The following is a 25,490-nucleotide window of genomic DNA, read 5'->3' on the forward strand; positions in this document are numbered from 1 at the left end:
GATGCTAAATGGTTATTTGGTGCAAGAACCAGAAAATGTGCCCTTTGCTTGGGGGGGGGGAGGGGTTCTCACCATAGTTCTATATCAGGTTCTTTGCCAGGAACGCCCCTTTCGAAACCAAATGGACAACCTTATGGTCCTTCAAGTAGGTGGTACACGTGTTATAGATGGAATTCCTGGTCAGGGATACCTTGTACTAACTAAATGACTTCTGGGATCCCTTCCCAAACTCAAAGTCTATGCCTCTAAACAAAACAGGTTGGGCCAGATCACTTTCTTTTTACCAGAATATAATTCTGGTAATGTAATAGAAAAAATAACTAGAATATAATTCATTTATCCAGAATCTGCTAATTCAAATTGCGTCTAATTAGCAGCAACTGGGCTAAAGTCAATCTTTGCATTATATATGGGGAATAAAAGGGCTCACTGGCCTCCTATCAAATAATTTAAAACCTCAAGATGAAGCACAGACATGGACCAGAAACGATCCTGTTTGTTTGTTTTTTAGCTTTCACAAATATCAGCTTATCCATGAAGCCTTCCCTGATTTCCAAGCATAATAACTGGAGAGCTAAAAAGAACTTCAGAGACACCTACGCCAAAGCCTCCTTTACAGATGAGGAGATTGAGGCCCACAGAAGTTAAGGAATTTGCCTAAGATCACATAGGTGTTAATGTGTATCCAAGACCTCCTGACTCCTGAGTTCTGTGGGCTCTTTCCACTGAACCTCACTGTCTCACTCCTTAGCATTCTCATAGGACTCTGTCAAGCATCTCTCCTGAGTAGTATCACAGTTTTACCAGCCATATGTACTGGGGGAGGTCTTCTCTCCTCTTCCTCCTCCTCCTCCTAGACAAGAGTGTGTCCTGAATTCTTTTATCGGTCCAGTAAAAACTGTGCAATGTTTCTCAAAATGTATTTAGATGCATAAAATAAAAGCATAGAATTACAAAAGAAACCAATTCTATTGAAATTATCGATTTCAATTCTATTGAAATTATCAGAGTTATCAATTTTTAAAACCAAGTTCATGGTCCCCAGGTTATGAACTCCTATACCTAGACTCTAAGCAAGTAGCAAGGCAGGAACCATGTCTTAGCCCCCTTTTTATTTCCCTCAGGGCCTAGGACAGAACTTTCCACATAGCAGACTAATACATCTTCATCCAATTGAATTACAGTGCAAAATGCTTTTGGCAATTTTTAAAAATCACCTCCCATATCATCTTTCCAACCAGTCATTTTTCTTAAAGCCAAGCCTACCTGTATGTACATCAAGCCACTGCAGTCATGACCCAGCCAACAACAATAAGCAAGCATTAGCTCCTGCTCAAATCAGCCAAGAGTTCAGAGGCAAAGGTGCAAAATGAACTCAACAAGCAAACTCAGTGACATGCCCTCAGCTGTTCATTAGCTTCTCTCCAAGTCTGGTGGGTAACTAGCGGATGCCACTGCACTAAAAAATCAATAAAGGATTTTTCAGTGGATTCTGTTCTTGTCTCTTGTTGGGAGATGCAATGCTCAGAGGAAGGAAAGAAAATGATGAACAATCTTCATTTCTCTTATTCCTTCTTTCCTATGTGTGCTGCCTTTTAAAAACAGAATCATAGATTTCAAGCTAGAAAGGTCCTTAGAGAAAAGCCAATCCAACTCCTTCATGTTCTTTGTCCAACCAATTCAAAGGCTGCTTAGGGTTCTGCACAAGAGCAAGGTGGGGGATGCAACTGGTAAAAAACTATTTTTTCCTGTCCAGGTCCCAAAGGCTGTTGCAGAAATCCAACCATCTTACATGCTCAAACCTCAGTTTACACACAGGGGAACCACCTCTAAGGTAATATCTCTTAATTGAAGGAATTAAGCACATGGACTTCATTAAGCATAGACTAATCACAGGAAAGATTACAAGGTTGGGACAGATGGTTAGGGGAGAAGAGCCACCAAGAAATGGCAGATGGAGGAAGAAAAGAACAGGGGTAAGGTGAACAGGGCTAGCCAGAGACCACATATAAAGTAATTCCTCTCTTTGGATAATGGAACCCAAGAAAGCAGGGAGTCTCCTACTCAAGCCTTACCCCCAAAACTGTGTTGCCCAGGATAGGTAAAGATGGAGGTGGCACAGAGTGAAAAAAGGAAAGGATATGTCTCCCACACACAGTTTAAAAATTAGAATTTCATTTGATAATAAGTTCTTTTAAAATTCAAACACCTAGCTAAAATCCCATGAGAATGAGAGTTGGGGTGGGGGGAAGCAATATGGGAGCTTAGGGTGGGGCAGTTTGAGGAAGGGCCTCAAACCCTTGGTACGGAGAGAAGAGCCAGAAGATGGGAACTAGGTAAAGAAAAGGAGACAAGATGACACCAAAAACAGAACTACCAAGGGGCAGCTAGGTGGCGCAGTGGATAGAGCACTGGACCTGGAGTCAGGAGGACCTGAGTTCAAATCTGGCCTCAGACACTTAATACTTACTAGCTGTGTGACACTGGGCAAGTCACTTAACCCCAATTGTCTCACTAAAAACAAACAAAATAAAAACACAGAACTACCTTATTTTGGAATTTTGCCAGGGCCCCAATGGCCACAAGTGTCCACTATCTTAGGTGGCTGGCCTAGAGCATAAATATGAACCAAAAGCACTGTAGGAGCAAGGACACAATTCATCTTCCATACAATTTATATATGTAAATCAGCTTGCTTGAATAGAACCTCTGTCACTTGGGGGGGGGCAGGGATAGTGAAGCATCTTTATTTAGTCCCTAGGTCTTGACTTTTCATGATTTCCAATCCCCATCACCCCTCCAGGAGAGGGCTCTGCTCCATGCAAAGTGTTCCAAGTGGAGACACATTTAAAGATTAGGGAACAAGCTAAGAAACCCAAGAGCTACATAGGCTTCTAAGAAAGAAAGAAAGGAATAAAGCCCCATGCAAAAGTAAATGAAGAGGCAATTTAAGTCGGTGGCTAGGGAATCCGGGCTAGAAAGTGATCAGTGATAAGAAAGCCAGACAGAGATAGAAATAAGGAGAGAAGGCCACCCGCTCAGGAGTAAACATGGAAGGAGGGCTAGAGAAGAGACCGGGGTAAATCTGACTGACCCTGGAGCAAAGAGCAATGATTCCCTGTTCAGTCTGCCCCTGCAAGGTAGCAGATCCTCATGCCAGCTCCTAAGAGAGAGGGGCCTCTTGGCATTTTCTTCACCCTGACTGTCCACGAGCTGAGAGGTGCTTTCCCTAACCCTCCATAGGTTTTCTCTAGAGGCATCTAGCACTTTCCCTGCATCTGGGGAAGTGAAAGAGAGCATACCCCTTTGTGTCTAGCTAGACAGCAGGGTTTTACTATTTTGATTACCTTCCTCATTATTTACTTTGTTTCTTGTCTTAATTAAAATTTTAGCTATTGGATTTGCACATCTTTTGCATGGTCTGATAGCAGGGAAACAGACTGGATGGGAGCTCAGGCGGACAGAAGAAGAAGGTTCAACTTGGTCACAGAAACTAAATACAAATCCCAGCTCTTCCACTTCCTACTGGCGTGAGCTTGGCTCCCATTTTCCTCATCTGTCAAGTGAGGAGGGCAGATGAGGTGCCATCCAACAACCCTCCCAGTTCAAGATCTCTGATCCTGTGATTATCTCAGCCAACCCCACTGAACCTGGGGTAGCTAGGATTTGTCACTGACACTAGGAATCTCACATTTTCTATCAAATTCTGAAGGAAGAAACTCCACACTTGTAATTAATTACAAATGTAGTTTGTTGTTTCTAAATAGAATGCAAATTGTATAGGATATCTGCCCAGTAGAAAGCAAACTCTGTGAAGGGAAGAACTATTTCATTTTTTCTCTTTGTCCTGAGTATTTAGCACAGTCCCTGGGGCACAGTGATTAATAAATGCTTGAGGGCAGTTAGGTGGCACAGTAGATAGAGTGCCAGGCCTGGAGTCAGAAAGACCAGGGTTTAAATCTGGCCTCAGACACTTACTAGCTGTGTGACCCTGGGCAAGTCACTTAATCCTGTTTGCCTCAGTTTCCACATCTGTAAAATGGGCTGGAGAAGGAAATGGCAAACCACTCTAGTACCTCTGCCAAGACAATCCAGAAAAGGGTTCACGAAGAATAGGGCATGACTGAAACAACTGAACAACACCTATAAATGCTTGTTTAATTAAACTAAGCCTATGTGAAAGATCTGCCAATTTACGAAACAAATTGAGAGAAACCATAAGCTATGAGAATTTAGAGTGGAAAAAGATCACCTCCACCCAGGATGGTCAGACGAGTCAGAATTTAAGCTGGCTATTGAAGAATGGCTTGAGTTTTGAATGGTGGAATTGAGGTAGGAAACATATCAGTGAGTAACATGAAGAAAAGCCAGGAGGAGGGAAAGTATAAAAATGCTGTAGACAACAAATTCTTTAGGAGTTCACAGAAAGACTGACTAAGTTTAGAGATGGCAAATTTTGGCATAGTTTCTGGGTAGGCTTTCTTTCTACCTCTACTGAGGAGTGCCTGAATCATACGCACCCTGCTAGCATGTTTCCTGTAGACCCTGTGGGTGAGAGAGATACAAAATCACCTGTTGATCTTGGCCAATTCAAACGAATGACATAAATCAATCACACCAGAGGGAGGATTGCCCCAGTCTCCTGGGCCTTAGCTTTTTTCCCTCTGTAAAATGAAAGGGCAGGACTAGAAGACCTCTGAGGTCCCTTCTGCTTCTGGATCTACATGCCCATGATCATGGATAATTCCTTCAACATTCTCCTTCCTTCACTTTAAACCACCACAGCCTGGGAACTTGGTATTAAATTTGCCGGGTTCTTGGCTGCTTGAAATATTGTTTTCTCCATTGTTGATGCTACTGCAAAGGTCCCATAACTAAGTGCTCCCCCAGCTCACAAAGGCCACCCCAAAGCCTTCTGTAATTCCAGTAGAGCCTGAAAATAGCTCAGTGCCCAGGGATCCTAAGACCTCTCTCATGCAAGTCACTGATTCACATAATGCGGGCCTAGATTTGACCCTATGGATCCAGCAAGTGAGTCTTCAAAAGTGGGCAGAATGCCCTAGTGCCTGGGATTTAGGAAGCAGTAAAACTCAATTAGCAGTATGCAGGAACAAAGTTTTACTATTGACAGAGCAAGGGCTCTAAGCTAAGTAGTATACATCCCCAACCATGGGGTTTGTGTGTCAGGGGGAGGGGAGAGATTAGGGACAATTAACAAGACCTCAGAAAGAGAATTGTTCAAAGGAAAAAAAAAGGAACTGGTAGCTTGGGAAAGGAGCATCTGGTCAGGCAAAGTCAGAGCTCGAGGGTAATCAATCAAATCCCCCAAACCAGAGTCACTGATAAGCTGGAAAATATCCAGGGAGAATGAAGGGCCTTTGGTTTTATCACAGGAGGATTTCTTGAAGTAACTATTCATTTCAACAAACAAATCAATAAATATTTAAGTGCCTATTAAGTTCCAGGCACTGTGCCAAATCAATGGGGATACAAAAAGGCAAAAGACAGTTACTGGCCCCTCAAGAAGCTTACAATCTAATGGTGTCTATCCTACAACAGAGAAGACTCATGGGGACAGAGGAGAGATGTACTCAAGAATTCAAAGAGTTACAGTATAGAAGAGGGATGTGATTTGTTCTTCTGGACTAAAGGGGGCAGAACCAGGAGAAATAGGCAGATGCTAAAGAGGAAGATTAGATTTCAGGTCAGCCATAACTTTCCAACAATTAAGAGTTCTGGGGGCGGCTAGGTGGTGCAGTGGATAAAGCACCAGCCCTGGAGTCAGGAGTACCTGAGTTCAAATCTGGCCTCAGACACTTGACACTTACTAACTGTGTGACCCTGGGCAAGTCACTTAACCCCCATTGCCCCGCAAAAAACAAAAAACAAAACAAAGAGTTCTCCAAAAGGGGCTTGGGCTTCCTCAGGAAGTCAATATCTCTCTTTGTCTCACTGGTGGTCTAGAAGCAGACTGGAGGACTTGTTGTTTGTCTTTCATTCTCAAAGAGGACTGGAACATCAGGGTGATGTCATGACTTGTAGTGAATTGGATTTAAGTGAGGGAGGGCTGCGCAAGGTCACAACCTCACTCTCTCCTCCAGAGCCACCTGGGTCCAGTGGAAAAATATACATCAGGATGACTGGACATGGCCCTGGATGTTTGAGGCAACTGCGGTTTAGGGGCTTGCCCAGCGTCACACAGCTGGTATCTGAGGTGAGATTTGAACTCAGGTCCGGCTGGAGGGCTATTTAACTGCTGGACAGGCACAAGTTTGAGTAGATGCCCCCTAAGGACCCTCCCAACTCTGGGAGTTCTTGAGGAGTTCCTTCCTCCTCACCTCCCCAACAGTGACCTTGGGTGGTCTTCAAGGCTCAGTTTTTGTCCCACTTCACACATATGAGGTCTTTCCTGATCCAGTCTACAAACTATCCTATCTCCTGCCTGCTTTCCTGCTGCCTACAAGCACTCACGTGTCTCCCTCATTCTCAAAAGGCACTCACTTGATTCAACCATCCCCAACAGCTATGGCCCCTTCTTTCTCCTGTCCTTAGTGGGGAAATATGTCTCAACTCCTTCACAAAACTGTCTAATTGTTTTCTAAATTCTCTGTGATCCAGTTTCTGACCTCCTCATTTGGCCAACACCACTCTCTCTAAAGTCGCCAATGATGGCGATTGTTCAATCTACTGGCCATTTCCCCATTCTCATCTTTGCTGACTTCTCTGCAGCCTCTGATGCTGTGAACACCTTCCCTTCCTCCATACTTTATCCTCTCTAGGTTTTGGTGACAATTCTTTCTCCCAGTTCTCCTCCTACCTGTCTGACCTCTCCTCCATCTTTTTGGTTGGCTTTTCATCCAGGTCATGCCCACCCACCACGGATGATCTCCAAGGCTCTGTTCTCCCTCTTTACTATCTCAATTCATGAGTTCAACTATCAGCTCTAAGTAGGTGATTCTCAGATCTGCATATCCTGTCAATCTCTTTCCTGGGCTCTAGTCCTATATAATGCCTTTCAGATGTCCTATAGGCTTCTCAAACTCAACATGTCTGAAACAGAACCCATTATCTTTCTCCCCAAACCATCCTCTCTTCTCAACTTCCCTATCACTGGCAAGGGTACCACCATGCTCCCTGTCACCCAAGCCCATAACCTCAACCTCAGCATCATCTTCAACTCCTCAGTTTCACATCATACTTCTATCTAATCCATTGCTACCGATGGACACCATTTACTGACACTGTTCTCTCCTCTATACTCACACAGCAACCACCCTGGTATAGATGCTCTGACCCCACCCTTGGATCATTACCATAGCCTTGTAATTAGCCTCCCTGCCTCAAATCTCTCCAATCCAATCCAGGCCCTACTCAGCTGCCAAATCAACTTTCCAAAGGAGCAGGTCTGACTATATCACACCTTTTCAATTCAATAAACTCCAATGGCTCCCTATTACCTCCAGAATCAAATATAAAACCCTCTAGCATTCAAAGCTTTTAACAACCTAGCCCCTACTTACCCTCTCAGAAGTCTTACCCTTTACTCCAGATATGTTAGCCTACACACTCTTCCTCACACATGACACTTCCACCAGCTGTGCCCAATGCTTTTAATGCTTTCCCCCTCACCTCAAACTCCTGACTTCCTTCAAAATTCCTCTCAAATTTCACGTTTCTTTCTCCCTCACTCTTTCTAATCCCTTCTCTCTGAAATCATCTTCCAGTTACACAGAATACATCTTGTTTGTACTTAATTCTTTGTATGTGGTCTTCCGCATTAGACTTAACTTCTGGAGAGTAGGGAAGCTCTTTTTTTCTATTTTTGTCTATCTAGAGCTTAGCATGCTGCCTCACACAGAATAATTGCTTCCTTAATGTTTGTGGACCAATTGTTTCCCCAAGTTGCTAGGGCCCCTACCCCATTTTTTGTACAGATTTTATATTTGTGTACAAATGCCTTCATCTCAGAGAATGTAAGCGTCATGAGATCGGGGCAATTTTGGTTTGGTCTTGCTATCTCCAGGGCCTAGCTTAGCACAGTACCTGGGACTGTGTAGGAGGCTCTTAATAAATGTTTATTGGCTGAACGACTAAGTAGCCCAATGCCTGGCCTATGACCATTGAATGATTCCTTGCCACAGCCTAAGGGGAGGAAATGTGGTAATGTAGAAAGAATACTGGGTTTGGAGTCAGATGACCTAGATTCAAATCCTGACTTAGTCATTTACAATGTGACCTTGGCCATGTCATTTAGCAATAATAATTAAGATAATAATAATAATGATAATGATAATAATTAACTGAGGCTTAGGGAGGTAAAGTCGCTTACCAAAGTTACACACAGAATCACAGATCTAAAGGTGAAGGGGAGTTCAGTAGCCATCTAATACAACCCTCTCATTTTATTTACATAGGTGAGAGATGAGGAATCAGGAACTAAAGTGACTTGCCCAAGATCATAAGGGGCTCAGAATCACCTGGCAATGTTAGGCCTAGAAGCTAGCCCCCTGACACTAAAGCTGGGGACCATGCTGGGAGAGGTATCATGTTGTTTTTTACATGGTCCCTCCTCTCAAAGAAGACCTGTCCTTTTGAAAAGGCCTAGAACTGAGGCTATCTGAGGATGATGAAATCCTGGATGTGTTGTGAGGACTGCAAGGGAGAGGGAAGGGGGGACAGGGGAGAAGAGACAGGCACCATGCTACAATAACAATAACCCAAGGTCTGGGGCCTGGCTTCCTGGAACCAGGATACTGCCTGGGACCACAATCTCAACTCTGCCTCCCTCCTGATTTGCTGCAATGTGCTCCTTGCTCTAATTGCACAATTCTGTTGATGGCCAGAGCTGTCCTCTCCTCTCCCTGGCTGCTTCATTATCCTGAAATAGCTATGTTGAGAACATCCACTGTCTTCCAAGAGAGCAGTCTCCTTGCATGGCATTCAGGGGAAAGGGTGCCAGCTGCCCAGGCCTAGAAAGGTAAATTCACTTTGCTGCAAGCGACAAGACAGCTGAGGCCCCCAGAAGTCGTCCTGGACACAGCCTGTGAAAGAAGCCTTGTCATAGCTCAGCAGAGAGCAGCTCAGGGCCAAGTTTCACCTTTGGTGACACAACTTTTCAGTGTTTCTTTTTTCGGCAGGCAAATCACAAGGCAAATGAGCACACAGAAATTTGTCACGGGCCCGCCTGCCAGACACACCAGCAGCTAAGGAGACTTGTTGACCAAGCTGGGCTCCAGGTCCCTGCTGGTCTCACAAACCAGAACTTCCACTCCTAAGAGCATCACCCACCCCCCTCTGCTGCTTTAAAGCCAACCTTTCATAGTTCATATTGTTCTCAGATCTCCAAAAGCAAAACACAAATCCAGAAAGCTCAAATTCTCTGGAAGCACGAACATGCACTGGAAACACCCCAGGTGAGAGTAAAATATACATAGAGAAAAATCAAATTGAAAAACAAGCAGGTCAATTTCTTTCCCCTTGTCAAAGCAAAGATCAGAGGGGTTTCACAAAATGTAAGCCGGGCAGCACAAACCATGTTGTTTACTTAATATTCTTTCAACAGCCAGATAAATATTTTAAGAACCCTGGCTGTTTACTCATCTACAATTCCATAGCTGCAGAAATGCCACCTTCCTTATTTGGAAGGATTTAGGGAAAACGGTTCACATCTCTAAGTCAATTTCACCTAGAACCATCGCAATCGACTTTTCACTTTTAATTGTTGCTGTTAAACATGGGTTCTCCGACACACTGAAGCCTGGCTACATGATACCCAAGTTTAAGAACTATAATTAATATGCTCGTTCAAGGAGTGCATCTCTCTTAACAAGATATATTTTTGGAAATATTATCTAACTGAAGGGCTGCATAAATAGTTGGGCTTAAAAAATAAACCCCAAGCTTTTATTTTTCCATTTAAGTGAGTTATATAATAAGTCTAAAGGCCCCTTCCTTTAAGATGCATTTTTAAAGAGGGGGGAGGAATATCACCAGGGTTACTAAGCCCAAGATGATGGCCAGACCAGCTAACAACGAAGAAGAGGCCAGTTGAGGAAGAATATGATGACTGAAAGGCACCTGGAGAAATTTACTTAGACCTGGAGGGGCTGATGACATCTGTTGACAAGCTGTATAAAAGAATGGAAGAGGAGGAGAGAAAAGGTGAGAGAGGCAGAAACAGATGAGAGGGACAGATGAGAGAGCGACAGAAAGCATATGCCATGTAAGAAGGACCAAAAAAATAAAATCAACAACATGAGTCCTACCCGGAAGTCAATTAAGAACAAGAGCCATCTCTAGAACTCAGGTGTAACAAGCAGGAAGAAACATGAGCTCTAAAATCAGCACAAAGCCCCAGCTCCCTGGCTAACTGAAGCTTCAGAACATCATCCTCACATGCAACTACCAGTGCACTGGATTGAAGGATGCTGGAGGAAGGAGCACTGGCCTTGGAGTTAGGAGGAACTGGGTTTGAATGCCTCCCCTAACATTAGCTAGTAGCTCTGTGGCTCTAGGCAAGTTGCTCTGAGCCTCAATTTTCCCATCTGTAAAATGGGAGAGAGAGAGAGAGAGAGAGAGAGAGAGAGATAATAATAGTAATAATAATAATAATAATACCTACCTCACAGGGTTGCAAGTCAAATGAGAAAGCATTATAAAAATTTCAATTATTACTATTATTGCAGTATTTGGAACACTGTGAACACTCCTTTATTCCTCCATTGTATTTTTTATCTGGACACTTAGAATATTCTACTAGCAGAAAGGGCCTTGGGGCCCTGCTCAGTGCCTCGTCCATTGAAGAAGTCAAAGATAAAATTCATATGGGTAGGGACTAGATTTTATTGACATGGGGGACTCTCTGATGAGGAGACTCCCTCTCCCAATGCAGGTCAGCACCCTGATTGCCATTCAAAGTCTTAGTATAGTCTAGAGCCTTTCTAGGGAAAATTATTCTCCCGGGACCACAAAGCCAGTCCATGTCAGAGGTAGAATTGAACCCGGGTCTTCCAAGCATTGAAGCCAGCTCTTTACATTATACCAGTCACCTCTCTGAAAGTGAACTGAGCTAAATTGAATTGAATTGCAGTAGCCCTATAAGGATGACAGGAAGAGATGGATGAATGAGGAAAAACACATATAAGGAAGACAATGGCCATAACTTCCCATGAGTCAGAGGGAAAAGAGACTCTAGGACTGGTTTTTCATATTACCTCATAACTCATTGTTATATCCATAGTGGTCAAAAATAAAAGTCCCCAATCTCCCTGGGGACAAACTATGTTGTCTAGGGAGAAAGATGGTCTCTTATTTCCAATGAGTCAAGAAGTGCTAGAAAATTCTCCTTTCTCCCTCACATTTCTTTAGCTTCCTCCTCAAAATGTCTGATAATCTGTTATTAAAGTTATTCCTTTGGGTCAAGGCTAAGCATTTGCAGAAATCCTTAGTTAAAATGCAAATTGGAAGGGGGAGTTGATAATATATGTTTAGCTATTATCTTTTAACACCTTTGTAAGAACTGTTTTTATGGGAAACCTTCCAACATGCTAGATCAGTGGTGTCAAATTTCAATAGAAAATGGGGCCCCTAAACCATATTAAGGATTCCTGTAGGCTGCATATCGATTTAGAAAATTGCATAGTAATATTATTTATGTTTTAATGGATTTTTATTTAATTGGCTAAGTATTTCCCAATTATATTTTAATCAAGTACAGGCAGCACTCAGGAGTGTTGTGGGCCACACGTGGTTTCAGGCAGCGTGTCTGACACCTTTATGCTATATAACTGGAGGGAAGGGACCATGGGCTAGGTAAGTTGTGATGGGACTGGTAGCAAGACACCAGGAGGCGTTGAGTATATGGTTCCATTGGGGAAGCCATTCAATGGACATACCTCTTAAGCCTTTACTTTTGGTGCAAAGCAGTAGGGAGCACCAGAGATGGAAGGTGAGAGGAGTGGGGCTAAGTACCCAGGGGACAAATATTAATTCCTTTATTCATTCAATTAACATTTACTAAGGGGCTATAATGTATCTGACTCTATGCTGAAGGCACACAATGCCTATGGTGAGGATAGAAAGAAATGGAAACAAAAAGGGGAGGTAAGTCACTAAGTGCCAAAAGCACACTTCCCAATTCTGTCCAGGCCTACTAGGGGCCATTTAAAAAGTTAGATTGGCTAATAAAGGCATGTTATTGCCACTCCAACTCTTTCTGCTCTTTTTCTCTGGGGCCTAGGAGTAGGGTACAGGAAGAATGATGGAGAATCTACTACCTGTAGAACCTTGGGGGACATCAAAAATGGCCTAAACCACCTTCTGAGAGCTCTTCAGAACGAAAAAACAGAACCAAGAGCCACATAGCCCAACCCACCCTCCTGGAGGCTTCAGACATGTCAACACAAAGCTGATGCCAACAGACTCCAGGGCCACTGCCAAATTTAAGACAATCTTAAAGGACACATACTAACCCCTGCTTCTGTGAGAGTGGAGAACATTAGCTACTGACACCAATACTGTCTCCATTCTATAGTCAACACCCAAAGTAACGTCAAAAGGCAAAGGGAGACGATTCAGGAGAACTCTGTTACAATGCTCTTAGATATACAGTGCTTAAAGTCTGGGCTCTAATGGCCCCAATAATTAATGTTTATTAATAACCCATAGCTCTCCATAAAGGGCCTATATGATACCTATGCTATGGGACAACATGATGTTGGAAACAGAGAACTGGCTCTGAATGGATTCAAGTCCCACTTTGCTACATACTGGCTAGGTGACCATAGACAAGGCACTCAACCACTCAGTGCTTGAGGCAACTCTCTAAGACTTTAAGTTGAAGAGAAGAGTGCTCACTTGCATTTGTGGAAGGAATTCCCTCACCTGGGAATTCTCCATACTACTGAAGTTAAAGGTCCAGTCTCTGTACCCTCACCCTATGATACTTATATATCAAACCTCAAAACCCCAAACCCTGTCTCTTTTAGGAACAAATTCTTTCTTATGCAAGAGAGCAGTGCTTCAGGGAGGGCTCTGACATCCAATTCGTAAGGGGCCTAAATCCAAGGGGCAGCTTGTGACTATAGTGCAGGTTAATGTGCCCTTTGCTGGGCCCCATGTTTTTTGTTAATTTGGTGAGCATTGAGACGAAGGGAACATGTGTGAGGAGGGGGAACAGGAATCATGCCAGGAGAGGCCTGGCCAAAGGAACCAGGGATATTTCATCTGGAGAAAAGGGCTGGGGTGGGGAGAAGAACATAAGAGCCATCTTTAAATATCTGAAGAGTTATCCCATGGAAGATGGATTAGACTGATTCTGCCTACCTTTGGAGCCTTAGCTCATGCTAATTGCCTTAATGTATTCCAGCCGTAACTCATGCTAATTACCTTAATGTATTCTGCATTCCAGCCAAACTAGATTCCTGTCCATAGTCAGCCCTACTCTGTTTCTCTCTTTTATTTCTAGGCCTTTGTTCTCCCCATCCTTCACCCATGAAATGGACTCCCCTCTTCCCCCATTTGCTGAAGCCCTAACCTTCCTTCAAGGTTCCATTCTGCAGCTATCTCCTCAATGAAGCCTCGACAGAACCTCAGAATTCAGAGACCTCGGAGTCCCTCTAGCCCAACCCATACCCTGAGCAGGGCCTTTCTCTATAAAATTCCCCCCAAATGGCCAGCCTTTATTTGAAGGTTTCTAGTAAGGGGGCACCAGGGGGGGCCCATCCCACTTTGGGATAGCTCTCACTGATAGCAAGTTCATGCTGACGTCAAGTCTAAATCTGCCCCTCCATAATGGCCCCCCTTGCTCCCTGGTCTGTCCTCTGGAGCCGCGGAGCAAGTCAAATCCATCTTCCACAGGAAAGACTTTCAGACACCTGAACACTGCTCCCACGTCCCTTTCCATCCATTCCCCTCCACCCCGCTCCCAGTCCCAACTAAGTCTCTTCTTCTCCAGGCTAACAACCAAGTCCTTGTTTGGAGGGGCTCTCTCTATTCCTTTCTCAGTTCTTGTTACCCTCCTCCACTTCATCAATTTAATTCCTAAAATATGATACCCAGAACTCAATATACTATTCTTGACATGGTTTGACCAGAGCAGGGTACATAAGTACTATTCATTCATGCAATAAGCATTTATGAAACACTTTCTGTGTGCAAGGTACTGGAATTGGAGGGAGGCTTTCACAGAGGAGCAGAAAAACAAAACAAAACCCAGTCTCTTCCATCAAGGACCTGATGATGACTGGGAGAAATACTATTTATACAGAGGAGTGAAGCACACAATAATAAGAGGAAGGAAAGAGAACTAGTTAGAAGGATATGGAAAGAACATTATATAGGAGGTGACATGTGAACTGAGCAATGAAGGAAGCTAAGGAAAGAAAGAAATTCCAGGCACAAAGGGAAGTCTGTGCAAAGGTCTAGTCAGAAGCAGGAAATGGCATGCTAAGCTCAACAACTAACAAATAGGTCTGTGCGGGCCTAAATAAGTCTAAAAAGACAGATAGGAGCCACATAGGGAAAGGCTTGAAATGCTAAGTTAAGGAGTTTCCACTTGATCTTAGAGGCAACAGGGAGCCACTCGAGATCAAACTTACTCAAAGTAAGGCAGGGGCATGGTTAGACTGGTGCTTTAGGGAGCTTATTTTGGCATTTGCATGGAAGGTGGATTTTTGGAGCTGGGAGAAAATAAAAGGAAGTAAGAAGCGATAAGGGCCTGGAGAAGGGTGAACTCCATGTGAGTGAAGAGGACAGACGTGAAGAGCTATTAGAGAGTAGGCAGAATTAGCAAGATTAGATAACTGAGTGGATTGCCACTGAGGATGAATCAGGAGTCAAGGATGGCTTCAAGGCTTTGAACCCTGGCAGAGTAGAAAGAGTTGCCCTAACCCAGGGAGACCTGGATTCAAGTCCTGCCTTTGACAAATAGCCAGAGCTAGTATATCAATGAACCTCTCTCTGTGTGCTCTAGAGCAGTGGTGTCAGAATCCAATACAAACGAGAGCCTCTAATCCTTACATAAGCATCTTTGCATTTTAAAATGCAATACCATCTATGTTTTATTGCACCTGTTTAATTTGTTAATTATTTTGCTAAGTATTTCTCAATTGCATTTTAATCTGGTTCAGGTCACACTCAGGAGAGTTGTAGGCCGCTTGCAGCTTCTGCACCATGTATTAAACACCTCCGCCTTGGCAACTAAGACCATAACTTGGAGAGAAGGTGCCCATCTGCACTGGTAAAGGGGGCTTCCTTACCAAGGAGTTTTCCATGCCAACACAATCATAGGTTTGGTCTCTAGCCCTATAAAGAAACTATTGTTATTATTAGATTACCAGTAGAACACCTGTACCAATATGGAATCAAGATAGACCTGGATTCAAATATCATCTCCGGAAACACCTAGCTGTGTTAACATGGGCAAATCACAACCTATGACAGCCACAATTTTCTTATATATAAAGTGGGGAGAAAGGAATAAGAACACCTACATCATTGTAAATATCAACTAAAATGGTTTTATAGCATTCTGCAAACCTGAAGTGCTATGTTCATGTCAACCATTGGTGGTAATATCATCGCTGTCTATGTATCACCAGCATCTACAACATTTGGCTAAATCCAATGAAATGAAATTCAGTAGGAACCCTTGTGATGTACTAGAGTACCCCCCCAAAATCAACCTCAGAAATATGTGCAGGAGGAAGAATTAGACTGTGATTGTTCTGGAAAAGGTCTTAGGGAGGGGACTCCATGTGAGTCAACAGAGTGATGTGGCAGGCACAAAAGCTAGTGGGATTTTGGACAGCATTAAAGGGGGCAAAGCTTCCAGGAACTGGGGCGGGGGTGACAGTCCCACTGTTCTCTCTTCATCAGAATCTTTTCTGGAGATTTGGCTTTAGTTCTAGGTATGTCAGCTTAAGAATAATGATAATATGACTGCACATTCCCCCCTCTCCAACTTCAACCCAATAATTAGACAGTTCAATTTGACCCAGCCCTTGGTTCTTTAAGCTCTTTCCCCCTTGTCCTATCACACCTCATTTCTTGCCAAATCTCAGGTCTATAAGATTCCCACCATCTGCCTTCTCCTCTTATTCACAAACCCCTGGATGAAGCTAGAGAACTGGCTAGATTACCAATTCCTGATATCCAACCTCAACTGGATTCTCACTGGAGCAAGATAGTCCTTTTATTCCTCCCTAACTGATTGCTTGCCTCACTCGCTATTCCAAGCCTTCTCTTCCCTCCTCAAGTCCTCCATATTCCCCCCTTCCTCGGCTGAGGCCCATGCTTGTTACTTTAACTTTTAAAATAAGAGCATTTGATGTGAACTGCCTCTTTTCCCATTTTCTTCACCTCAAAACCACTGTACATCATTTCCTACTCTCTTCTTTCCCTCAGAGTGAAAAAGAGATGTTTCTTCTCCAATCCAAGACTAACCCCTCTACATGTCTCCCGTCTTCTCTAGGAGAGTGCATCCTCCATCCTCCCCTCTCTCTTCAATATTTTCCTATCAGCTGGTTCCTTCCCTGCTGCCTTAAACATGCCCAAGTCCCCTCTCTCTAAAAACCCCTTTATTAGACTATATCATATCTTCAAGCTATCATCATACATTTAGCTTCCCTTTCTCAGGCAAATTCCTTGGGAAAAGTTGTCTCTACTTGCTGCCACACTTCCTTTTCTCTCACTCTTCAACTCTTTCCAATCTTATTTCCCACCCCATCACTCAAATGAAACTAGTCTTTCTAAAGTTATCAGTGATTTCTTGATTGCCAAATATGATGATCCTTTTTCCAGTCCTTGTACTACTCCACCTATTCATCACATATATCACCAATATCACACTCTCTTCCTTGGATTTTCCTGACAGTTTCACTTCCTTATCTCACCACTCCAAGTCTCCTCAGAGACTGGTGAATCAACCACATCACACCCCCTAGTTGTCAATGTTCCCCAAGGCTCTATCTGGGTGTCTTTCTTTAGCTTCTTCTGTAATCTCAACCTCTCTCATGGGTTTAACTATAATCTCTATGCAGATGACACTCAGATCTAGTCCCAATCTTTCCCCTCACCTTCAATCCTACATCATGTACCAATTGTCTGCTGAACATCTTAGATGGGCTAACCTAGAGAAATCTTAAACTCAACAAATTAAAATTAAACAGTATCTTCTCCCTTAAACCATCTCCTCTTTCCACACTCCCCTATTTTTGCTGAAAACACCATCATCCTTCTAGTACCACAGATTTATCACCTGGGAATTATCCCAGACTCTTCACCCTTCCTCATCCCACATAGTCAATCACTAGCCAAACTTTGCCATTTCTAGCTTCACAACATCACTCAAATCCAATCTCTTCCCTCCACTCAAGCAGCTACCACCCTAGATCAGGCTCTGAAAACCTCTCACCAATCCCCACAATAGTTTCTTAATTAGTCTCCCACTACTCCAGTTCATCCTCCACATTGTTGCTGAAGTCATTTTCCATAAGTAAGGATTTATGTGATGGCCCTATATATACCCAACCTATTTTTCTAGTTTCACTGAACACTACTTCTCCTGCACTCTTATTCAGCCAAACTAGCTTTCTCTCGATTTCTTACCCACAATACTCCCATCTCTGGTCCTTTGCAAAGGCCATGCCTGATGCTGAGAGCACATTCACTCCTTAACTCTGCCTCAAAGAGTAGGGCTCTCTTTTCCTTTAGGATGCAGCTTGGGCACCATCTTCTACATGAAACCTCTCCTAATGTCCCCTGCCAGTGCCCTCTCTCCTAAACTACCCTGTATTTAGCTACTTGGTATATATTCATGTATTCACTTTATATTTAGATAGCTATTCCATTTTCTTGTTGTCTCCCTTATTAGAATGTAAGCTCATTGACAGTAGGGATCTTTTCATTCTGTGTACTTGTATCCCCATGGCCTGACACATAGTAGTCATTTGACAAATATCAACTGAAACTGAAGAGTGTCCAGGGGCAGAGAAATAAGATGATGATAGGCTTTGAATGCAGGTAATAGGAAAATCCACTGCAGGAGCTGGGAATAAGTCTGGGAAAGAAAAGACCTGGAGGGAATATGATCTGTCTTCCACATACTTGAAGGGCTGCCATGTAAAGAAGGGATCAGACTTGTTCTGTTTGGCACCAAAGAGAACCAAGAACAATGGGGTGGATGTTACCAAGAGGCCAACACCAATGAGAGGTGTGCCTAGATGTAGAATGCCCTGCCTCTGGAGGTGAGCAGCAACCATCCACTGGAGGATTTCAAGAAGAGACTGGAGAATCTCTTAGGGGGTATGTTACAATGGCAATTCCTTTCATCTACATGGCCACAGAGGCCCCCTCCTGAATCACAAAAGCTGCGCTTCATCTCGGAGGGCAAAGCTAGGGGCAACTTGTAGCAATCTGAGGAAAAAAGATTTAGCCATAACACTGGATGACCCTGGGCAAGTCACTTCACCCTGTTTGCCTCAGTTCCTCATCTGTAAAATGAGCTGGAGAAGAAAATGGCAAACCACTCTAGTATCTTTGCCAAGAAAACTCCAAATGGGGTCACGGAGAGTTGGACATGACTGAAATGACTGAACAACAACAATAATTAGAGCTATCAAAATGTACAATGAATAGGCTGCTAAGAGGATCAGTGAGCTCCCTGTCACTGGAAGTACTCCTGAACAGGCTGCAAAACCCTTTGTTGTAGATGCTGAAGAAAAAAATGCCTAGTTATATATCTCTGAGGTCCCTCTCAACTTGGAGGTTTTATAATTCTATCATTTGTGACAGTTTGTTCTAAGCAAAGGCCAATTTTGTTGAAGAGGTGATATGTGTTACTTTTAATCTGTGACATCACTACATTGACCCAGAAACTACAGCTGACCCCTACCCCCACTTAAAAGGTTGGATCAATTTAAGTTCCCTAAAATATTCACAAATGTGGAAAAATTTTCAAACTAAACCTCCCAAAAGTAAACCACATCCAAGAATCATACCCATTTTGGGATGACTAAGGCAGACCTGGAAAAAGTCTCTTATCTAATACAATCACCCCCAACCATCATTCCCCAAGCTCTGCTGCTCTAACCTAATGATGATATCACTTCCAGTTAGGAAAAGCTAAGATGGGCACTGCAGAAACTTAGAGGCCAGGAGACGACTGTGGGAGATGCCAATCAGCAGCAGAACACTGCATATTTCAATCTGTATTTTGCTTCGAGGCTTTTTCCCCAACGTTTCATTTCTGGTGATGGCTCACCTCCTTGAATGGCTTCATCTAAGCAATTTGCTCTCAATTCTTATTAGCAAGCTTAGGCCCAAAAGGAGGAATCATAAGGGCACAAGCGCTCTCACACAAAGGACAGCATGATCTCCACTCAAGGGAATTAGAGGCTGAGGAGATGACTAGAACACAAAGACCCCATATGCCAATGATTTCCCCTTCCTGCCCCCCTCACATCATCCAACCCACACCTCTCTGCCTACCTGTCTCTAGCCATAGTGCCTGCTACCAAGTCCTACTTGCTATCTCCTGGCTCTGACCTCCCTACTTCACTCTCCCAGGCCTACATACTTGGCCTAAAAATAGGCCAAAGACACAGAGCTGCGGGTAGAAGGAAGATCTTGTTAAGGTACGGCCTCTCTACCCACCCTCCTCCAGGTAGCCATTATCCCAGACAAAGAGGTCACACACCATGAGGAATACCAACGGTAGAACAATAAGCAGTTCAGGGACCTGTCCTGCTCTGTTCACCTTCAGCTTAGAGACAAGCTCCATGCCTGTGATCTATACCAGTATACCTCTGCCAACAGCCTCAGACATTTGACACTTACTAGCTGTGTGACCCTGGGCAAGTCACTTAACCCCAACTGCCTCACCAAAAAAAAAAAAAACAAACAAAACTAAAATTATAAATCGATATCAGTGTTCTGGACCAGTGGCTTTCCTCAAAGAGGCATTTTGCTATGGGGTTCTTAATCCTCACCCCTTGTTGGTGAAACCCCTGGCTTATAACATGTCCACATGGCAGCAGAGTGGCTAAGCATGCTGTGATTTGAGTGACCAGTAGATTATTCTTTTATATTTTCAGGACTGTTAGGAAGGGGCAAATGGAGGAAGAGAAATGATCGATGTCATGATTGGCTATTGGTCGGGTTGTAATATCCCCAGCCTTTTGTTTTTCAAGGCTAAAGCCACTGCTGGGGGCAGGGGGAGGGGATGGGACCTGAGCTAGTTCCTAAATCCAGAGAGACCAAGATGATGTCTATTGAAACGGTTTTCAGAGTGAATATAAAGTCGTGAGATGTGCCCCATATCCAGCCACAAATACCACAAAGCCTGCTGGGATTTCAAGAGCTGGAATAACCATGAAAGCAACATCAACCATGCAAAGAAGAAAAGGACCCCTCTCCACTAAATGTACATGGGGACTGCCAACACTCCCAGGGGCTGATCTGCAAGTGGTCAGCTTCTCGGAATATGCCTGGAATCTCTCTACGTATGTAGCTCAGCAAGAGGCCCAGGCCCTGACTACAAGGCTGGCCAGCAGAAAGAATCAGCTCCTACTGAGAGCAGGGTGGACATGGAAGGCTCTTGACAATAAGCACAAGCCATCGGGATTGTTGCAAACCACACACCAAACTCTCTTGGAGGGAGAGAGAAAGGAAAGAGAGAGGAGAGAGAGAGGAAAGGGGGGGCAGAGACCTTTTCTGCCGCTCAGAACCGTCAGGGGCTTGGAGCCAGCAAAGAAAAGAGCTTGTCTCTGGCAAATTCTTGAGGCCTCCAATTCCACGGGTGCCCCTTTTGCACCAAATCACATCCAATGCTAGCTAGGTAATTCTTCTGCAGGAAACGAAATGCTGAACTCATTTTGTGGGTTATGCAGTCAAAGCTGCCTAAACAAACAAATACTCAGCTTCCCTCTTTTCCCCAGCAGAAGTAGATGGGCCCATTCAGGAGCTGCTGTAGCCCTCACACTGGACCCGTCTGTTCCTTTCCTAGTTTATAACAGCACCCAAGACGGGGGAACTTCTGGGGAGAAAAAGGGCAAGCTTTAAAGTACACACCTATGATCAAAACAGGCTCTGTAAGAAAATTCCCCAGCGGACTTCTCTGTAGGCTGGAAGGTAGGTCTACATATATCAGTTGAGAGTAGGAAGGGAAGGAGAGGGCGCTTGAAACCCCATCAAAGCACTGATAGCTTTCAAAACAACTTGTTGACTTCAGTGAAAGGAACTGTTAATAACCAAGCTTCTGGCCAGCTCTTTTCCACTTTATTCAACCCTGTTTTCCCCAGCACAGGCACAGGGCGGGTCCCGTGGATAAAATCCAAGATCCATCAAAATATCATTTTCCAAACCTACGTGGGTGTGTAGCTAAAACCATAATGTTGACAATTAAATTCCCTAGAAATGAATACTCTTACATTACTACTAAAAAGTTTCTTTGTTCTTCTAAAAAAAAGGAAGATAGAAAATCAGAAATCAAAATATTTCACTTTGTACAAGACACTTCCTGGCAGATGTAGAAGATTGTGATCGTCACATCTTTTTTATTTTGCCACATCTTTTAGCATTTAATTTTAAAGAAACAAATACTAATAGTAGACTGAGGGCAAATATCCTCTGTTAATTTCCCAATAAACCAATAAAATCAACCTTTTTTAAAAAGGTTTTTTAAAAAAAATTACTTTGTAATTAGGCCTGAAATTCTAATAATGAAATAATTCTAAGATGAAAGTATATGGTGCCAAAATGAGAGTGATGTCATGGAAAAAGATGATACCATACATCTAGGAAAATACTTTGTTTCATAGAAACCAGCATCCATGTTTCCCAACATCCATGCTATGCAATTCTACATGAGATGTGTCAGAGCAGCTGCTCTCATTTTCCTGGAGTGTGTGGAGGGGTTGGGGTTGATTTTATTTTTCAAAGTGGAAGGAAGGTAAGACAACACTCATACAGGAAACTGGGTTAAAGGAATGAATTCAAAATGCTGCCAACTTCCAAGTGGAATTACCTGCATTAAGATGGGTTTGTGCTACAATTTTCAAATGTGTTTATCTATCTGGGCACTTTGTGGAAAATAAGGCTTCTGAATGATTCTCAAGTCATTCCACCTTATCACAGAAATCCATATTTCAAATGCTTAGCACAACATGAACAGTCTGCTTTCCAAAGTTTACTATTTCAATTAAACCTTGCACTTAAAACCTTCAGTCAAGAGGCTTCAACTCACATCTAGTAAGCAAAGGACAGGAACTGAAACCCCCGAGAGCTAGCAGTTCAGGTCCTTCCCCCACCCTCCCCACCTTTTCACCCTGAAAAAGACACAATCTCTTCTACTTATAATCAGTGATAATGACTTCGACAACTTTTAGCTGGGGAAGGTTAAAACTGCTACAAGAAGCCTCCCCACCTCCCCCAACATGGGAGAGGGGAGAAGAGAGAGGAGACAAAAGACAAAAGATTTTGGGAAGGAGTGGTACTGAAGGGTACTGGGTAAAGGGGCTTCCTCTCCCAGAAGAGCTAAAAGAGCAAGTCCCCAAATCCCTGCAACTTCCTCTGGGGATGGGTCATGGTGTTCATACATCCCCAAATCTTTGCAAGAGCATCTCAGCCCATCTGCTAATGGGTGGTGCTGGGGGGGTTATAGATTAAATTCAAGTAATCTGTTTGCTGTTCCCCACATCTCCCCAACACTCCCTCTCTACACCTCCCCACCCTGTTGCCATGGCAATTGCTATCCAATTTATATCCAGGAGCAAGTAAACTGGTCCACTGCTTGGGGGGGGGGTGAGAAAGGAGGAGGGGGGGAAGAGAGGGGAGGAGGACGGGGAGAAGGGAGGAGGAAGGGGGAAAGAGAGGGAAGGAGGGGAGGGGGAGAGAAAAGAGGAGAGAGAAGGGGAAAGAGGGGAGGAAGGGGGAAAGGAGAGAAGGAAAGAGCAGAAGAGAGGAGAAGAAGAAGGGGGAGGAGAAGAGGAAAGGGGAGAGAAGAGAGGAAGAAGGGGCAGAAGAGAGGAGAGAAAGAAGGGGAAGACAGAAGGGGAGAGAAGTGACGAGAGAAGTGGGGGCAAAGAGAGGAGGAGGCTGGTCAGCCACGGATTTTCCCCTGGTTCCCTAAGCCTGCCATCCCGAGAGCCGAGTGCCCTCGGGTCCCCGGGGCCAAGCCTGCCAGTGGCTGCCTCCTCTCTCGGGCACGGGCATGGCGCAGGGGGGTTCAAGGGAGCAGAGCCTTTGTTCTCCCTGGGGTGACTGCTCCGAAGTGAGCGCGGAGCCTGCGCGGCCCGGAGCAGGAGTGCGGAGCAGAGCGCTGCAGGTCCGCAGCCGCCAGGGACGAGGGTTCACTGGTGCCCCCGGGGGCCTGGGCAAGGGAGTCGCTGGTCACCCTCGAAGCTCCTGGCCCGGCCCTGGGATTCTGAGGGGGCCGGGATCAAGGTGGCGGGTACGAGCGGGGTCCAGCACAGACTGACGGACGGAAGCAAGGGGAGGCGTGCCTGCCTGGCCGGGGCCGCTTTCTTTGTTAGGATCCGGGCGGACGGAGCAGCCTGACGAGCGCGGGGCCCTCAGGTTGCACTTGTCTAACCAACACACACATACACACACGCCCAAGCACACACATACACATACACACATACGCACACGCACAGGCGCACACACACAGCCCGGCCGCCGCGAAGCAGCCCTCCATTCCCCACATCACTGCCAGTGCGGGTCCGGAGAAGGAGAAACGCCGGGCAGAGGCACTTAAAGCCGGCAAAAGTGGCCAGGTCCCGAGTTTGCAATTACGGAAATCTTCCAGAGGCTCGTCCTCGCCCTCGCGCTCGCGCTCAGCTCCAACCCCGACCCCCGCCCCACCCCCGGCTCCCGCCTGGCCTCGACCCCAGCCCCACAGGGGAAAAGGTCAGCAGCAGCTCAAGCTAGGGAAAGGAGAAGCTCCGGGCACAGGAATGGGTGGGGGAAAAGAGGGCAGGGCAGGGAATGGGAAGGGAAGAGAAGGGAAGGGAAGGCGAAACGGAGCGGGCGGACTTACCCTTAGAAGCATCTTTCTCTTCCTTGGGTTTCATCACCTTGCCACTCATAGATCCCAGTTTGATCGCCAAGCTCGCCCCGAGGAACTGAAACCCTCACGGATCCGGCCGGACGCGGAGGGCTCTTTCAACAAGGTAGAAGGCAGACAGTGCCCGACAGCCGACCCTAGGGCTCGGGCTCGGGCTCCGCTTGCCCCTGCAGCCTCCGCCGGTGCCTACAGAAAAGCGGGGAAGGGAGAAAGCAAAGGTGGGGTGGGGGTGAGTGAGGCAGAGAGGCACCGCAGCTCCCCGGCACCCACAAGAAGCGGCAAAGACAAAAGCGGGTTCTCTCTGGGTGTCACTGACTCCCCCCCTCCGTCTCTATCGCTCCCTCTCTCTCTCTCTCTCTCTCTCTCTCTCTCTCTCTCTCTCTCTCTCTCTCTCTTTTTCTCTCTCCCCTCCTCCCCACCCTGATGCCAGATAGAGAGACTGGGAGAGAGCGCAGCCGGGACTCTAAGGCTTTTTCCAAGGGCCACCCACCGCAGCTGGGGCTCACGGAGCCAGGAGGGGAGGGGGAGAAGGGGACGCCTGACCCGACAGCGCCTGCCGGGTCCGGATGGAAGCAGCCGGACCCGGCCCTACTAGGAGAGGAGGTGGGGGAGACGAGGCTGCGAGAGGGGAAAATAGCCTAAGCAAGGCTAACCTCGAATTGCAACAAAGACGAAAATGTGCGCTTCCCGATCCCCAGCAGCCCGAGAGGGCAGGCACTGTTTGCACATGTGCTGAGCAACGTGTGAGCCAGTTACACCGCAGAGCCTGGGGGAAGGGGAGAGGCGAGCGAGGTGAGCCGGACTGCCGCCCCCTCCTCGTCTTTCTTAGTTGTAGTAATAGTTAGCTACGGATGGAGGGCACGGGAGTGGGGTGGGGGTGCAAGCCCGACGGGCTGCCGCCTTGCCTTACCTGGTCGCTCTTCTACACCCACACCCCCTGGCTCCTCTCGCCAACTCTCCTCTCGCTCGCTCACTCGCTCCCAGCCAGCTGCGAAGCCCCAGCAGCGGCAGCGGCGGCGGCGGCGGTAGCGGCAGCGCGTTATATATAAACGGGAAGGTGTGGGCACGGAGGGGGGGGGGGAGTTGGGGGAGGGACGGGACCCACACAAAGCCGCCGGCTGGCTGTAGTAAAGCAAGAGCGCGGCAGGGGCGCGCCGACGTCAGCCTAACCCGGGATGGGAGAAAACCTGGCCAGCCCCCTGCCTGGGGGCCGCCGAGAGAGGCGCAGGGGTGCAGGAGCACAGGGGCACTGGGGTGGAGGCTGCCGGCCTGCTGGGGTCTTCTGCCCCCTCAGCTCGGCTCCGCCCCCCTCCCCATCTCTCTTAGGGTCGCCCTTCCAGGGCAGGCTCTGGAACTGACCACCAGAGGGGGTGGGCACCTAGACAAAGACCCTCCCCATCTGCCCCCTCCCCATCTGCCCGCTCCC

At 45.7% G+C, this 25,490-nt stretch overlaps 1 protein-coding gene across 4 annotated transcripts in view; it reads right to left on the reverse strand.

The window, feature by feature from the left end:
- Positions 1–25,089, reverse strand: part of FGF13 (fibroblast growth factor 13) — a 492,554-nt gene extending 467,465 nt beyond the window's left edge. Inside the window, exons 1-2 of one of the 4 annotated variants that reach the window (XM_043974267.1) lie at positions 24,975–25,089; positions 24,038–24,250 (exon numbers count right to left, since the gene is read on the reverse strand). In XM_043974267.1, coding sequence (XP_043830202.1) covers positions 24,038–24,086 — 49 coding nt within the window. In that variant the 5' untranslated portion in view covers positions 24,087–24,250; positions 24,975–25,089. Of the gene's footprint in view, positions 1–24,037; positions 24,251–24,554; positions 24,576–24,717; positions 24,747–24,974 lie in introns of those variants that run through there. The other 3 variants (XM_043974266.1, XM_043974270.1, XM_043974268.1) reach the window with 3 other exon arrangements.
- Positions 25,090–25,490: the final 401 nt, after the last annotated feature.

Source organism: Dromiciops gliroides, chromosome X (genome assembly GCF_019393635.1).
Source record: "Dromiciops gliroides isolate mDroGli1 chromosome X, mDroGli1.pri, whole genome shotgun sequence".
Classification (NCBI taxonomy): Eukaryota; Metazoa; Chordata; class Mammalia; order Microbiotheria; family Microbiotheriidae; genus Dromiciops; species Dromiciops gliroides.